The sequence below is a fragment of the Caretta caretta genome, chromosome 1 (assembly GCF_965140235.1).
Source record: "Caretta caretta isolate rCarCar2 chromosome 1, rCarCar1.hap1, whole genome shotgun sequence".
In the NCBI taxonomy this organism is placed as follows: domain Eukaryota; kingdom Metazoa; phylum Chordata; order Testudines; family Cheloniidae; genus Caretta; species Caretta caretta.
This window is the reverse complement of record NC_134206.1, coordinates 220,833,418-220,849,637: the sequence shown is the minus strand read 5'-3', so window position 1 is coordinate 220,849,637 and position 16,220 is coordinate 220,833,418. Positions and strand designations below refer to the sequence as shown.

The following is a 16,220-nucleotide window of genomic DNA, read 5'->3' as shown; positions in this document are numbered from 1 at the left end:
TTTTTTTTTGTTAACTAGATTTTGTCATATTAAAGAGTTTAAAATGTTCATAAATATTAATAAAAATATATCGGTTCGGATGGCACAAGATTAAACCATGTGTCATCATTTTTTATTTTTATATGCATTGATAGGTGGAATCTAATCTTTATTTTGGACCTTATAGTTTACGCCATTGCATTTGTTATTTTTCATTGGTAACTTTTCAGTAATGCAAATTAACTAGATTTCTAATCCTCTAAAATGTTTCTCATGGTTTGAGATTCCACTTGTCAAAAAATGCTAAATTTGTTTTGTGGAAAAAATATTGAAAAAAAATCATTTTCTTGGAATACTTCAATTTTTTATAATAGTAAATAGTAATTTTTTGGTTTTTTGGTTTTCAGATTTTGGATTTTCCCTCCTTTCTCTCCCTGTTCTCACCATTTTTCTTTTTTCCCTTCCCCACTCCCCTTTCTTTGATTTTTTCCATTGCAAAAGGGGGAAGGAAGAAGGGAAAAGACAAAGGGGAAAACAAAACAAACAATTTTTCTGTTTTGGGGGTTTCATTTTTCATCAAAAGATCAGAACATTTTGAAAAAAATATTCTATGAAAATTTTCATTTTTGACAAAAGGCCATTTTTTCTTGAAAAAACCAAAGTTTTGAATGGACTATTTTGACAGCTCCAATTTCAACAGTTCACAAAGACTTCCAATATGACTTGGATATTTTGTTTTTAATCTAACCTGGAAATGAGCTCAGAGTCACATTATTTGTGTTGCTGTTATCCTTTTTTTTGTTTTTTTAAAAGACCTTGTCCATGCACCGTCTCCTTATAAAATTTGCTGTTATCATCTTCAGAAGGAAAATACAGGGACAAGATGAACCGAGACTGATAGTTATTCACTGCTGGATCCTGCTGAGAATATAAAAATAGATCACAGAGCTTTGCTATAAGTACTGAATAAAAGATCACTGAAGTCTGTTTCCTTAGTATTCCAAACCTAAGCTGCTCGCTCTCTGCAAGCATTTGTTTTGCTAATGGAAAACCTAAAAGGCTGTCAAGGCTGATGGAGGATTAAACCATAAGCAGAAGCGGGACTACTGAAAAGCAGTCATTTCAATTTTCTGTTTTAAGGGCAAGTGGAAAGTGATAGATGGGATGCTGGAGGGGGTGATAATTTATTTGAAACTATGACTCAAGGAGTTTTTGTTTACAGCAGTAGAAACAAACCTAAGGATGCTTCTTTGAAAAAAATGGAAAGAAAATGGTATACCTTGCATCTCGAGGGACAGTTTTGCAATCACGCTGAGCCTAATTGATGAACATGTTATGCTGGCACTAAGTCCTCAAAGACTTCCTAGCACGTCAGCAAATATTCTAATGTTCACAGTTGTGTTGGGTATTTGGTTCATGGCAATGCTGAGGAACTGTAGTAAAGCAATATATAATTGATACCAAGGAACTCTGCTGTAAAAGTGGTCAAATTATTATTTGTAGATATGGGCCTGCTTGACAGCTCTGGATTAGGCATACGATGGTATGGGATTTAAAAGTGAAAAGTGAAAAATGTCATGGAGACAGGTTTAAAACATGGAGAATTACCAATATGGGGGGAGAAGGGAGTGGCAAAAACTGTTGTGATCTCAGCTTCTTCAATGAGTGTTGTTTACAAATGAGAAGAAACAGAAGAATCCAGCCTAAGGTAACAGCAGTGGCATTTGTTTAGCTTTTATTCTACAATACATGTGTTTGCATTATGTTTTGATATAGCTATTATATGGAATAGACAATAAATGACAGAAGAGGGGAAGAAGGCAGTTTCATCATTTGTACTGTGTACAGTCAGTTCTGTATGTCTTTTTTAATGGATTAATCATTACCCATATTTCATATAGTTTGAGGAGAGGGGAAATTGAGAAGAGGCAAATAGTTAAGAAAAGTATTTACACTATTAATGTTGGAAGCTCAGGCAAGGTTTACATCTTGAAATAAAGATTATTTCAAAGGGGTTCTGCTTAAATTGTAGGTAAATTATTGATTTTTCAGGTTCCCAAACTGTCCAAGGTCCTGCAAGATGATTTCAAATTATTCTTGTGGCTTTCACAAAGACTTTGTGGCTAAGAAAATATCTTTTGACAGCTTTAGCTAATATTTTATTGGAGGGAGAAGGAAAGGGGAGCTAAAGAAATCCCAATTGTCAAAGCAGTCTGAAATCAAATGTTCTGCCTTTAAAAAGGATATCTTAAGCGTTTACCTTTTAAATGTAACTTTTTATAGTTGTATTGACTTTCTGGCTGTCTAGAAGGAAACTAATGTGGGGCCTCATTCACCAGTGCCTAGCTCAAGGTTTATGCCAGTGTATACCTCCACTGAAGTAATTCGATGGTCAGTCAGGCCTGTTGTCATTAACTCTGCACATCAGAGAATTTTAGGAAATCATCTAGGTATACAGAAGCAGCTGACTGGCTGAGGTTGGTAGTGTCTGTGATGGCCCTGTGTAAGGACACTGTGGTAAGGATGGTGAATACAGTGGCGAACCTGACTGGGGCAGAGAGGATTTGACTTTGATGGGTCGTACTCTCTAGCTCCCCCTTCAACTCATTACAAAAGTGATGTTGGCTTCAAGGGTAAACTGTGCCTCTGTATGACCTTGTGCCTCAGTGAGGGTAAGGAAGTTCTTTTAAGGCTCGTAGACCTTGTTAGGAGTGTGAAGGGTGCCTTTTCCTTTTTGCCTCTTTTGCCTGATGTCTCTTTTCCCTGCATTCCCATATCTCCACAGCATAGATGCTGCACTGCAGCACCTCTTCTCCATTCTACTCAAACCAACTCCCCCCAGTCCTAGGATAGTACCCTTTCCACCACCTGTCTCTCACTGGACATTTCTTTAACTTGTGCCTCCTGGCACACTCCTGCCTCAGGAACTACTAATTTTCGAGGGCCTGTTAACAGTTCTTGAGAACACCTTGATGCTTTTGAGAATGCTGTTTGCGCACTGTTTCTCCAGACCAGGCCCTTTACCCATCCTGTCTTCTTGGAATGATCAAGCTGCTGGGCTCTCAAAAACACTGGAACGGTCATATTCCAGTTTGGAAAATCCACTAGTTGCCAGCTCCCATTCGAGCCCCTTGCTGGGCACTCAGATGGTTAGAGGTACCTATCCAAGCTTTTGAAAATTGTGTCCTTTCTGTGTCTCAGTTTCTCCATACGTAAAATGGGAATAATGATACTTATCTGCCTTAATAAAGTTCTTCAGGTTCGACAGATGAAAAATGTTCTTGAATTGCTAAGTATTATTAAATTATTACTGGTTTCAGAGTAGCAGCCATGTTAGTCTGTATTCGCAAAAAGAAAAGGAGTACTTGTGGCACCTTAGAGACTAACAGATTTATTTGAGCATAAGCTTTCGTGAGCTACAGCTCACTTCATCGGATGCATGAAACAACAGAAAGCTTATGCTCAAATAAATTTGTTGGTCTCTAAGGTGCCATAAATTATTACTGTTATTCAGTAGGAGTAGAAGCGATTTCTACTAGCAGCAGGCATTGTGAGTAAGTTCTATAGGAACAGATCGTTGGCAAATAGTTTAAGTTTTACAAACTTTGCTTTTATTTTGTCATATCCCACCCATCTAAAGGCACCCTAGAACATAGCTGGGCAAGTATTCTGAAATCTAGTGGCTGGCAATTCTTTTTCAAAGTAACTGGGATTTCTTGACAGCGGTTTGTTTTGGGTTTTGTTTCTTGTTTTTGCTGAGGTAAATCTTAGCTTCAAGAGCCCTAAATTACCAGTTTATTTACATTTTGGCACTGGGTAAGAAGTGGATTTAACATTCTTGTTCACATATTCTATTACAGATAATAGGACAGCAGTCATTTTAAAAGCATTTCCTGTATTCTCTAGCAGCTAGGCTCACGACACTCTGCGGGGACTGTTGTTTTTAACCTTCTCTGCTTCAGACTGTGTTCTGAGTATAATGGCAGTGGCAGCATTCCATCTTACAATACAGCAGTGATCATTGCCATCTCTCAGCTTGCTGGGGTCCAGTTGGTGAGCCTGATTCATTGTTGCTCTGCACGTCATGCAGTCATTTACACACTGCAAAAGAAGTGCAAAGTGGGTGTTAAATGCTTTCAAATCAGAATGGAAGTATTTTGTATCCACTCTGCACTAGCATTAATGACTGCGCAAGGGGCAGGACCATGATCGACTGGGCTCAAAATTTCAGAGAAGAACACAAAATGAGTGACATAAAAACTTACCTTACGTTTAGGTGGTCCCTACCTGGAGGCTGAATCTCATATTCCAGGCTCTGTACAATCTTCCCTTTGAATCTAAGATGAAAGTCCTGTTTGCCTTTTTAACCTATAGATCACTTTTTTTTGGTGGTAATTGTCTCTGCTCTCTGGGTTCCTAAACTAACAGCCCTTGCTTACAAGCCCCGAGTTTTACTATTCAGTAAGCACAATGCTGTCCTATGTTCGGTGTCATCTTTTGTTCACACGTACCGCACTGAATTCCATTAGAATCAAGAGCTTGTCCTTCCCGACAATGCTTTACCTCCAATGAGGCTGATAGATGTCTTCACAATTTGGGTATAAGAAGGTATAATAAATTAGATCTGAATAAAACGTAAGATTTTCAAATGTCTGAAAGTTTGTCCAAAGAAATATCAGGCCCATACAAAATGTGTTACTGTCATAGGTTAGGTTTTTACATATCCTTTTAGCTAGAAGGAAGGTCATAAATATACTCTATAAGGAGCACATGAATCCCCTGTGTTGAGAGGGAAAGTACTTCCCAAAAAAAGATTTTCATTGTTTCCTTCACAAACACTTCTACTAGATGCGAATGAGTAGAGACATGAGCCTCTACAGATGCACTGTTAGGCAGGACAGCTATAGCTTCTGGTTTTGAAAAGTAATGCTACACTGTTGGTTAGTTTATAATATTCCCTCTATCTATCTATCTAATTCTAGCTCGAAAGTTTGTCTCTTTCACCAACAGAAGTTGGTCCAATAAAAGATATTAACTTACTCGCTATGTCTTTCTAATTCTCTGGGACCAGTGCAGCTACAGCAACACTGCAAACATCTAATAGAAAGCTGACCTTGTCCACTTGGAAGACAGGCAATTATTTGTACCTGTACATAGGATTTCTCTGATGGCAGATGGCAGTTTCTTACATGTTCACCTTATGCTCTGTACTATGTTACTGTCATTGCATCAATAATGTTGTTTTCTTACTATTGTCCTATTTCTGACACTTATCTTTTGAGGACAATTTCAGGGGATGAATGATGGTCTTGTGGTTAAGGTACAGTTCAAGGAGTCAGGAAACATGGTGCTATTTTTGTTATTTCACAAACTCCTTGTGTGATCTGGGCAAGAGATGTAACTTCTCTGTGCCTCAGTTTCCTCATTAGCAAATGGGGAATAATAACACTGCACAAGGATAGGTGCTCCAATACTGCACTGATGAATATGAATCTCACTGAAGTATCAGTAAAACATTTATTTAAAAATCTGTTGGTAGTTTATAGTTTGCTCTTTCTGGAAACTACTTTTTACTTTAATGAAGCTTGAGTGAGAATCAGTTTTATTCCAAGCAGGTGCCTGTCACCTGCTGTCTTCTAAGTATTGCTCTTCATAGTAAGTGTCATGACATTTGCAACTGAGGAAGGGAAGGGAAGCCTTGACATGACCCATTTGGTGGTCAAAAAATCTGCTGTACATTTGGTCACTTGTGTCTTTTCAAGTTTGATTGAAGAACCTATCTAGGGAATGACTTTGTCCGCTGGAGAAATACCACATATACATAAGAAAATTGTGCGTTCTGTCAAGAATAATGTAAAATAATAAAATGTGGAAAACAGGAGGGTGTATGTGGTAAATCAAGATAATACCACAGGAGACATCCCTTATAATGAGAGACAGTTGAAAGGCATGTCCAGATCCTTTATTATTCACTTTCTCCGAAATAGCCCCTTGAGAGTACTGTCAAAGTATGGACATGTTAAGGGTCAACATTTGGGAGGCGAAAGTAAGGCTCTTGATGCTGTGGAGGCCTATAGAGATGTATTATAAATCATTCTAATGAAACTAATTAATGTGCTCCAAATAAACTGGGAGGAAATCAACATGTGATATTTTTTGATCACTTGCCCTGCCTGATGTGCCTGGTACCGTAGGTCACAAACAGAATGGTGGCTTATAAAAAAATGTTCTAGTAGATAACAGCAGTGAGGGGGATAAACAGTACTTATCCTAATGTTAATAATACATTACATGTATGCAACCCTTTTTCTCTGAGACTCACAACCTGTTTTACATCAGGAGGGGCACGGCACAGGTACATGCCAGTTTCAGAACTGTATTTTGCACCATTAAAATAAATGCTGAATTTGTTTATTACTAGCTAATTTCTTTACTAAGTAGACTTAATGGAAGTTACTCATATAAATCCCTGGTACACCAGGGAGAGATGAGGTTTGGAATCGAAATACTCAATGTGTTAGTGTACACATAAGCATGTTTGTTTGTGTGCACACATGTGTGTGTGCAGATTTTAAGTGAGACCCACTTGTGCTGTCTTTTTACCATTTTCTTTGAAGCCTGCTATTTGGAGTCTCTATGTATTCTCACTGGTGTTGAAATTGGATTACTATAATGACAGCACATGTTCTAATTGGAGTGTAAATTAGGGAGATGTGTCCCCTTTGCATGAGGATTTTATATTGGTGGGGATTTTGTTGGCAGGAGAGGTGGAAACAGGAGAGAGGTACGCCTATAGCTTAGTGTGAGAGCATTATTCCCAGGGGGCACATGATGGAGCGGTGTATGCAACAGTGAACATCAGGGACAGTACCAGCCATGGGAATTGCTTAGACTTCTGAGAATATGGAAAGACATGAGCTTGCTCTTCGACTGTGTTATCAGAAAACAATTCTGGGCGGATTGGTAAAGATGATAGCTGTTTAGGAGAGTAGCTGTTGTGGATGACTGTGTATTTTAAAAAGAAAAGGAGTACTTGTGGCACCTTAGAGACTAACCAATTTATTTGAGCATGAGCTTTCGTGAGCCACAGCTCACTTCATCAGATGTGTACCGTGGAAACTGCAGCAGACTTTATATACACACAGAGAATATGAAACAATACCTCCTCCCACCCCACTGTCCTGCTGGTAATAGCTTGAAAGACCAACCCCTAATATTATTACAGGTGATATCTGACTGTTCCTGTGGTCTTTAGGGCTGATGCTATGTGTAATGGACTGAGGTGGAATTTGTGCGTACTTAAAAAAACGGCATCATTATTTGCTAAGGAGTAAAGGAAGGATGACTACTTTTGATTCAAGAAGTGCTGTTCTTTTTAAATCATTCTTGGCCTTTCAGTTCTGTAAAGTGCCCCTGCAACTCTCAGGAATCCAGGTGCCCAGAGGACAATGTCAACAACCTTGACATAGACAAGAAGTATTATTATTCATTATTTTTATTATATAGCACCATAAATATGCACAACACTTTACAGAAAGAATGAAGATATGATCTCTACTTCAAAGAGAATACAACCCAAGGGACAGATGTAGCTCCCATAGAAGTCAATGAGAATTGGCCCTAAATTAGACAAACAGAAAGCAATGACAAGAATCAAAATAGGATGCAGAGAAAGAAGGGGGGAGTTTTCAAAGAACTGAAGATAATATATGATTTCACATTTGCAGCATATAGTTTTGCAATGGATTATTAGACACAAAAAGCTGGAGTTCAGTATTTTGAAAATTCTCAGTTGGTGTTGGTAGAGATGGGTCCCCATTAGCTAAACAATTGAAACTGTGGTGTGTGTAGGGCAGGAATTGTTAACTGTACTCCCTGCGAATGAGAGATTGGGTTTTATGTACAGTTGTTTTATTCATTGGTTTCTAAGCAAGAGCTAGTCCATTCTATTTTGTTTATAGAATCAGAGTCATACTGGGACAGGCCATTACTTGGGTGTGTTGGAGCAGGGGGATTGTACAAGGATCCTTCCCCATTTCACAGTGCATACAAGAGACACTCACAATTACAACCTCTTCTCTGGGGGGAGAGCAGAAACTCCTCCCTCAGTGAACCCACAAGGGTTCATGTCACCCCAAGGGGGCAGACAGGAGATGGGACCATGGCCTATCCTCTTCCCATCTTGCACTGCATGAAGCAGGCTGCACCATCCCCAACTTGAACCACTAATTAAATACCACAATTTGGTCCTCAGTAAACAAAGTACAATGCCGAATTGGAAAGACCATTTTGAATGTACTAATTGACAATCATCTTCCAGGCAGGCAGTCTTGGTGAAGAAATTACACTGACTGTTTAACAGGCTCTCTGTGACTGAAAATTTTGCAAATAAATGACTCAGGTACAACCCTTTTTCAGTGCCACAGGCTCTAGATGATTATTCAGTGAAGAACAAAGTTGGACAGCAAATATAATTGTTCTATTTGCCTTTCCTGTTACTGACTTGCCATGATAAATATGGAGAATTAGATTTGGTCCAGTGCAGAGGTGGGCAAACTATGGCCCGCAAGCCGGATCCAGCCCGCAGGCCGAGCCGTTTTAAGCCAGCCTGTAAGCTCCAGCCAGGTGCCATGTTGGGGGCTGTACCACGCGGCTCCCGGAAGCCACGTCATGGCCCCACTCCGAGGGTTGGGGGCCACTCCACGCATAGGAGTGGAGAAGGGACATGCCACTGCTTCTGGGAGCCGCTTGAGGTAAGCGCTGCTTGGAGCCTGCACCCCTGAGCTTCTCCCCATGCCCCAACCCCCTGCCCCAGCCCTGATCCCCCTCCCTCTCTCCAAACCCCTCAATCCCAGCCCAGAGCACCCTCCTACACCCCAAACTCCTCATCCCCAGCCGTACCCCAGGGCCCGCACCCCAACCCCAATTTTGTGAGCATTCATGGCCCACCATACTATTTCTATTTCCCAGTGTGGCCCTCAGGCCAAAAAGTTTGCCCACCCCAGTCTAGCGGGAGGTGGAGAAATGGAATAGGTGGCCCCTGAAAGAATTCTGCAGCACCTAATAGTCTCTGATGGCACATTTTAGAAAGAAGATTTAAAACTGAAGCCAAGCAGAAGGCTTATCCATGTTTCAGATCAGGTGTGGTACGTAGATAAAACTGATCTTTACATGCCCTGACTAGATGAAGGTGGACTTTCTAACAATCCCTTTTGAAATGGAATGAACAGCCTGCCAGGCAATTAGTAGCTCTAGCAGTTTTGCTGCCACAAATAACTGACAAGGTGGGAGAAATTTTTGTATTCCTGTTGCGTGCTGAGTGAATGAGTGATAGTGCATTTGCTACTACTTTTAAATGCATTGCTGGATTTGATATTTTCTGTATTATGTTGCCTCTGTGTATTCTTAGCCTTCATTCGGTTTTGAGAGAGGCCTTCATGGATAAAACACCCTTTTAAAAAAGGAGAAAATGGATTCTGTATTTGATGCAGCTGTGTATTTTATATTAGCTGTATAATTCTAGTATGTTCAGGGGGGTTTGTACTAGAATTGACTTGCATTTTAATTCTTGTGCTTGCAGAAATTTCATTATTCTGCTTAAAACATAGTACTAAATTATGTGAGCTAATGAGAAGAAGCCTGTCTTTTAGACTATGTACAATTACGTTGCAATTGCTGGTCATTTTTTATCAAAGTAGTGAGTACCCAGTACACGAGTCTCTGTATTATTGCAGATTATGTAGCAGGTGGTGGACAGCACCATGACCCTCTTTAGGTAACTGAATGTGGCTAGGTGAAAATCACTAAGATTTTATTTGAAAGGGCTGGAATAGCAGGAAGGGTGTGGGATAGGACTGAAGTTCAATAATAGAGCTGTATTGTGGCTTAGTACTAAAATAGCAGAGCAGTACTGCAGTGAAGCAAAGGGAGTAGGGAAGGGAGTAACGGAAGCTAAGAACTGTTGAGTAGAGCTAATAACTTGATGACATCTGGAAGGCTGAGATGTTTAATGCCTATTTTACTTCAGTCTTCTCTAAAAAGGTTAAAGGTAATTAGATACCAAACACAATTAATATTATATACAAGGGAGAAGGAACGCAAGCCAAAATAGTGAAAGAACAGATTAAAGACTATTTAGATAAGTTAGAAGCATTGAAGTCAGCAGGGTCTGATGAAATTCATTCTAGGATACTTAACGAACTACCTGATGTGGTCTTGGAACCGTTAGTAATTATCTTTGAGAACTCCTGGAGGACATGTGTGTCCCAGAGGACTGGAGAAAGGCAAACACAGTATCTATCTTTAAAAGGGGGGAATAAAGAGGACCCGGGGAATTATAGACAAGCGTATCTAACTTCGATACCTGGAAAGATACTGAAACAGATTATTAAACAATCAATTTGTAAGCACCTAGTGGATAATGGTTATAAGGAATAGCCAGCGTAGATTTGTCAAAAACAAATCATCCCAAACCAATCTAATTTCGTTCTTTGACAGAGTTACTGGCCTAGTGGATGGGAGGAAGCAGTCGACATGATATATCTTGATTTTAGTAGGGTGTTTGACACAGCCCCACATGACATTGTCATAACCAAACTAGGGAAATGCTGTCTAGATAAAATTATGATAAGGTGAGCGCACAACTGGCTGAAAGATCATACTAAAAGAGTCGTTAGTTATCAATGGTTTGCTATCAAGCTGGGAGGGCATATCTAATGGGGTCCTGCAGGGATCAGTCCTGGGTCTGGGAATATGTAATATTTTCATTAATGACTTAGATAATGGAGTGGAGACTATGCTTATAAAATGTGCAGACGAAACTAAGTTGGGAGGGGTTGCAACCTCTTTGAAGGACAGGATTAGACTTTAAAACAACCATGACAAATTGGAGAATTGGTCTGAATTCAACATGGTGAAATTCCATAAAGACAAGTGGAAGGTACTGCACTTAGGAAGTAAAAGTAAAACGCACAACTGAAAAATGGGCAATAGCTGGCTAGGTGCTAGTCTTGGGGAACAGGATCTGGGGGTTATAGTGGATCACAAAATGAATATGAGTCAACAGTGTGATGCAGTTGTGAAAAAGGCTAATGTCATTCTGGGGTGAGTGTCATATGTAAGGCATGGGAGGGAGTTAATTGTCCAGCTCTGCTTGGCATCGGTGAGGCCTCAGCTCCAGTGGTGTCCAGTTCTGGGTGCCACGCTTTAGGAAAGAGGTGGACAAACTGGAGAGAGTCCAGAGGAGAGCAACAAAAATGATAAAAGCTTTAAACTCCTGACCTATGAGGAAAGATTGAAAAAACTTGGCATGTTTAGCTTTGAGGAAAGATGACTGAGGTGGGGGCCTGATAACGGCATTTAGATATGTTAAGTGCTGTTTCAAAGAGGACAGAGATCAATTGTTCTCCGTGTCCACTGAAGGTAGGACAAGAAGTAATGGGCTTAATCTGCAGCAAGGGAAATTGATGTTAGATATTAGGAAAAGTTTTCTAAGTATAAGGGTGGTTATGCTCTGGAACAGGGATTCCAAAGGAGGTTGTAGAATCCCAGTCATTGGAAGGTTCTCAGAACAGGGGGTTGGAGAAACCCATGTCAGAGTTTCTCTGGGTTTACTTGGTTCTGCCGCAGCGCAGGAGGCTGGACTTGATGACTTCTCAAGGTCCATTTCAGCTCTACATTTCTATGATTCTATGTATAATAACAGTTGCTGCATGTTGGCTTTAACATGCATGTGACAGCACTTAGCCAATTGCTGGTGCACTCACTATCTCACTTTCATTAACTCCAAATTCAAATTCTGGCTCTTCCAGTCAAATTGCTTGTTCATTTATTTGTGATAGTTCTTATTTCGATTTAATGATATATGAGAATACTTCATTATGTATTAGTAAATGTGTCACGGTATACTTGTAAAACCAAATAATCTCCAATGATGAAGATTCCGCAACATCCCTAGGCAATATAGTCCAATGCTTAACCACCCTGACAGGAAGTTTTTCCTAATGTCCAACCTAAACCCCCCTTGCTGCAGTTTAAACCCATTGCTTCTTGTCCTATCCTCAGAGGTAAAGAAGAACCATTTTTCTCCCTCCTCGTTGTAACAACCTTTTATGTACTTGAAAACTATTATCATGTCCCCTCTCAGTCTTTAGTCCTGACTAAACAAACCCAGTTTTTTCAATCTTCCCTCATAGGTCATGTTCTCTAGACCTTTAATCATTTTTGTTGCTCTTCTCTGGACTTTCTCCAATTTGTCCACATCTTTCCTGAAATGTGGTGCCCAGAACTGGACACCATACTCCAGTTGAGGCCTAATCAGAGCAGAGTAAAGCAGAAGAATTACTTCTCATGTCTTACTTACAACACTCCTGCTAATACATCCCAGAATGATGTTTTGTTTTTTTGCAACAGTGTTACACTCTCATATTTAGCTTATGGTCCACTGTGACCCCCAGATCTCTTTCTGCAGTATTCCTTCCTAGGCAGTCATTTCCCATTTTGTATGTGTGCAACTGATTGTTCATTCCTAAATGGAGTACTTTGCATTTGTCCTTATTGAATTTCATCCTATTTACTTCAGACCATTTCTCCAGTTTGTCCAGATAATTTTGAATTTTAATCCTATCCTCCAAAGCACTTGCAACCCCTCCCAGCTTGGTATCGTCTGCAAACTTTATAAATGTACTCTCTATATCATTATCTAAATCATTGATGAAGATATTGAACAGAACAGACCCAGAACAGATTCCTGTGGGACCCCACTCCTCGTGCCCTTCCAGCATGACTGTCAACCACTGATAACTACTCTCTAGGAATGGTTTTCCAGCCAGTTTTTCACCCACCTTATAGTAGCTCCATCTAGGTTGAATTTCCCTAGTTTGTTTATGAAAAGGCAATGCGAGACAGTATCAAAAGCTTTACTAAAGTGAAGATATACCAAATCTACCACTTCCCCCCTATCCACAAGGCTTGTTACCCTGTCAAAGAAAGCTATCAGGTTGGTTTGACATGATTTGTTCTTGATAAATCCATACTGACTATTACCACCAACCTTCTTGGTGAAAACCAAAACAAAGAAGTCATTAAGCACCTCTGCCATTTCCACATTTTCTGTTATTATTTCCACACACACCCCTCATTGAGTAATGTGCCTACCCTGTCCTTTGTCTTCCTCTTGCTTCTAATATATTCGTAGAATGTTTTTTTGTTACCCTTTATGTCTCTAGCTAGTTTGATCTCGTTTTGTGCCTTGGCCTTTCTAATTTTGTCCCTACCTATTTGTGTTATTGGTTTATATTCATCCTTTGTAATTTGACCTAGTTTCCACTTTTTGTAGGACTCTTTTTTATTTTTAGATCATTGAAAAACTCCTGGTTAAGCCAGTGTGGTCTTTTGCCATACTTCCTATCTTTCCTATGCAGTAGGATAGTTTGCTCTTGTGCTGTTAATAATGTCTCTGAAAAACTGCCAACTGTCTTCAATTGTTTTTCGCCTTAGACTTGCTTCCCATGGAATCATACCTACCAACTCTCTGTGTTTGCTAAAGTCTGCCTTCTTGAAATCCATTGTCTTTATTTTGCTGTTCTCCTGGCTACCATTCCTTAGAATCATGAACTCTACCATTTCATGATCACTTTCATCCAAGTTGCCTTCCACTTTCAAATTCTCAACCAGTTCCTCCCTATTTGTCAAAATCAAATCTAGAACAGCCTCTCCCCTAGTAGCTTTCTCCATCTTCTGAAATAAAAAATGTTTCACCACCAAAGGCCTGTCATCTTTGTTGCCCAATGAGGTGGTGTCCTCAGCATCAGCATGTTTATTTTGAGGCATTCCAAGAGCTGTTTAAGAGAATTGCTGAGACTCTGGAATTAGAGACATGGGTCATATCAGAGAAATCTCATAAGTAGTTTGACATCCTGACAACTCTCGGTCCAATCAGAATCACCCTCCCTATAAATGAGGGGCTGCTTGACCCAGCTAAGGGCCTGTGATAGATGCTGGCCATGATAACACCAAGTGCAGAATGGGTAGAGAGCAGTACCAGGTCCCTCAGTCTGGGTTCAAGTACTTCTATGCCCACCACAACATAGGCCTGTTAGTCATTTCAGTGGTACAGGAGAAATCTAAATCAAACAAGAGTACCTCTAAGGAGAAGGACACAAAAAGGGTCAACCTACTTGGGAGAAAATCTTTTTCCTCTGTCTCATTACAACTCACTGTGTCAAATTGCCAGGCCTTCCTGGACAAATGGAACTTTTTTGCCTGGTATAGAGTGATGTCCTTTCTCTGAAAACTCCCCACATGACAAAGGGGGCAGAGTGACTCAGGAGAACAATCAAGGAAGGCCAGTTGGAGGCCAGGATGGGTACACAGATGGGAATGGGCACTTCCAACACTGAGGCCAGATCTATGGCATGGCAGTGACTATACATTGAGTATCCTGGCTCCAATCATCAGGCATCCCCAGGGAGGTGCATGTAATGATCAAGGATCTGCCCTTTGAGGGCAGTGAATTATTTAGTAAGTGAGCTGACAGCACTGTCTAAAAGACTGAAAGGCCACCTCACACTCCTTGGGGATTTACACACCAGCCCTATATCTCAAGCCATGCTGTCCTCAATCCCAGTCATGATAACAGGTGCCGTGTTAGCACTCCATGCAACATAAGTACTATGGCAAGAAGATGATAGACAAGAGGAGTCTCCAGGCTTCTTCCTCCTCAGTGATGCATCCTACTCCTATGGCACAGCAAGACATTTGACAGGACTCTTGGGAGCCACATCAAATCCAGGCCAGAAAGCACCATGTTTGGAAGCTGCCTTACCCCATTCCAGCAAGTATGGTCTGCCACTGCATTGGACAGATGTGTGTTGGAGATCATCACCCATTGCTATCTCATTCAGTTCCACTCTTTAACCCTGCTGTTTACCTACCACCCCTCAGGGACCCTTCTCACAAGAGCCTGTTACAAGCAGAAGTGGCCTCACTGGGGAGCCGTAGAGAAGGCGCCACCACAATTCAGGGGGGAAAGGTTTCTACTCCCTGTATTTTCTGATTCTAAAGATGAAAGGGGGTGGGGGGTCTTCATCCTGTCCTAGACCTAAGAAGATTAATCAGATACATACATTATCTCAGGTTCAGGATGATAACACTTGCATCCATCGTTCCATCTCTTCAAGCTCGGGACTGGTTCATGGCTCTGAACTTGCAGGATGTGTGCTTGCAGGAAGATTCTAAGCTTCACAGTGGGGCCCAACCATTACTAATCCAGGGGACTGCCTTTTGGACTCCCCCTGGCAAGAGCGTTTGCAAAATGCCTGGCTGTGGTGGCAGCGCACTTAAGGAGGAAGGGAATTCACATCTACTTATGCCTGAACGGTTGGCTGATCGGGGCAAATCTCAGAGGAGACCACAAAGATCCTGCACTATGTCTTCTAACTGTTCTCCAGGCTGGGACTCCTTGTGCACTATGAGAAGGCACTCAGATACTCCTGTTGTGATTATTGGACCTACAAAGTTACCCTAAGCTCAACTATAAAAAGTATGTAAAAGTTCATAAGATGTTACAATAAATGTGAAAAATAGGTCAAGCTGTTTACGATGACGAATGTGCAAGAAAACCAGACAGAAATTGTATTAGTCCAAACAATGTGGCCTACTAAAATAAGTCAAGGACTGTGTTGAGATCATACTTGGTAAACAAAAAAAATTTACCTATGTCAACTTTGGCCTTACAGAAATGGATTTAATTGGTGGACAAAATAATGAGGACAAAAACTGCCCTACTTTTACTCCTTTTTGGGGTCCTTAAAAAGACTGAAAAAAACAATCTTCTTCCCCCAGCTCATCTGCTGACTTACCAGCAGTTGGTAACTCAACTCATCTTGACAAGTCTAAAGAACTTTCTTCCTGAGAGAAAGGTTGGCTGGGCTTTCTCTTGTTTAAGGAACTTTGTTTTCACTTGTGAGTGCTGGAAGTTATCCCACTATCATGACATCCAGTCCTCAGCCCAGCAGTGGGGATATCTAATTGCCAGCACGACAAAGGCATGTAAGATCCTGTATAGTAATCTCTTTCCTTCTTGTGTGATTTTCTGCCTTCTGTTTCTTTCCTCTATCCTGACTCACTCTCTTGACTTTTCAAATCCTGAAGTCAAATATACTGCACTCATCCAAACCTGCCTTGTCTAAAGAGAAAGGATCCAACCAGATGATGGCCCTCACCAAATTGTAACTAATCAA

General features: G+C 40.6%; 1 protein-coding gene across 1 annotated transcript in view; it reads left to right on the top strand.

The window, feature by feature from the left end:
* The first annotated feature begins 985 nt into the window (after positions 1-985).
* DYRK4 (dual specificity tyrosine phosphorylation regulated kinase 4) overlaps positions 986-16,220 on the top strand; it is a 50,486-nt gene continuing 35,251 nt past the window's right edge. Inside the window, exon 1 of the mRNA XM_048823583.2 lies at positions 986-1,687. Within this exon, the coding sequence (XP_048679540.1) occupies positions 1,520-1,687 (168 nt within the window). The 5' untranslated portion in view covers positions 986-1,519. The remainder of the gene's footprint in view (positions 1,688-16,220) is intronic.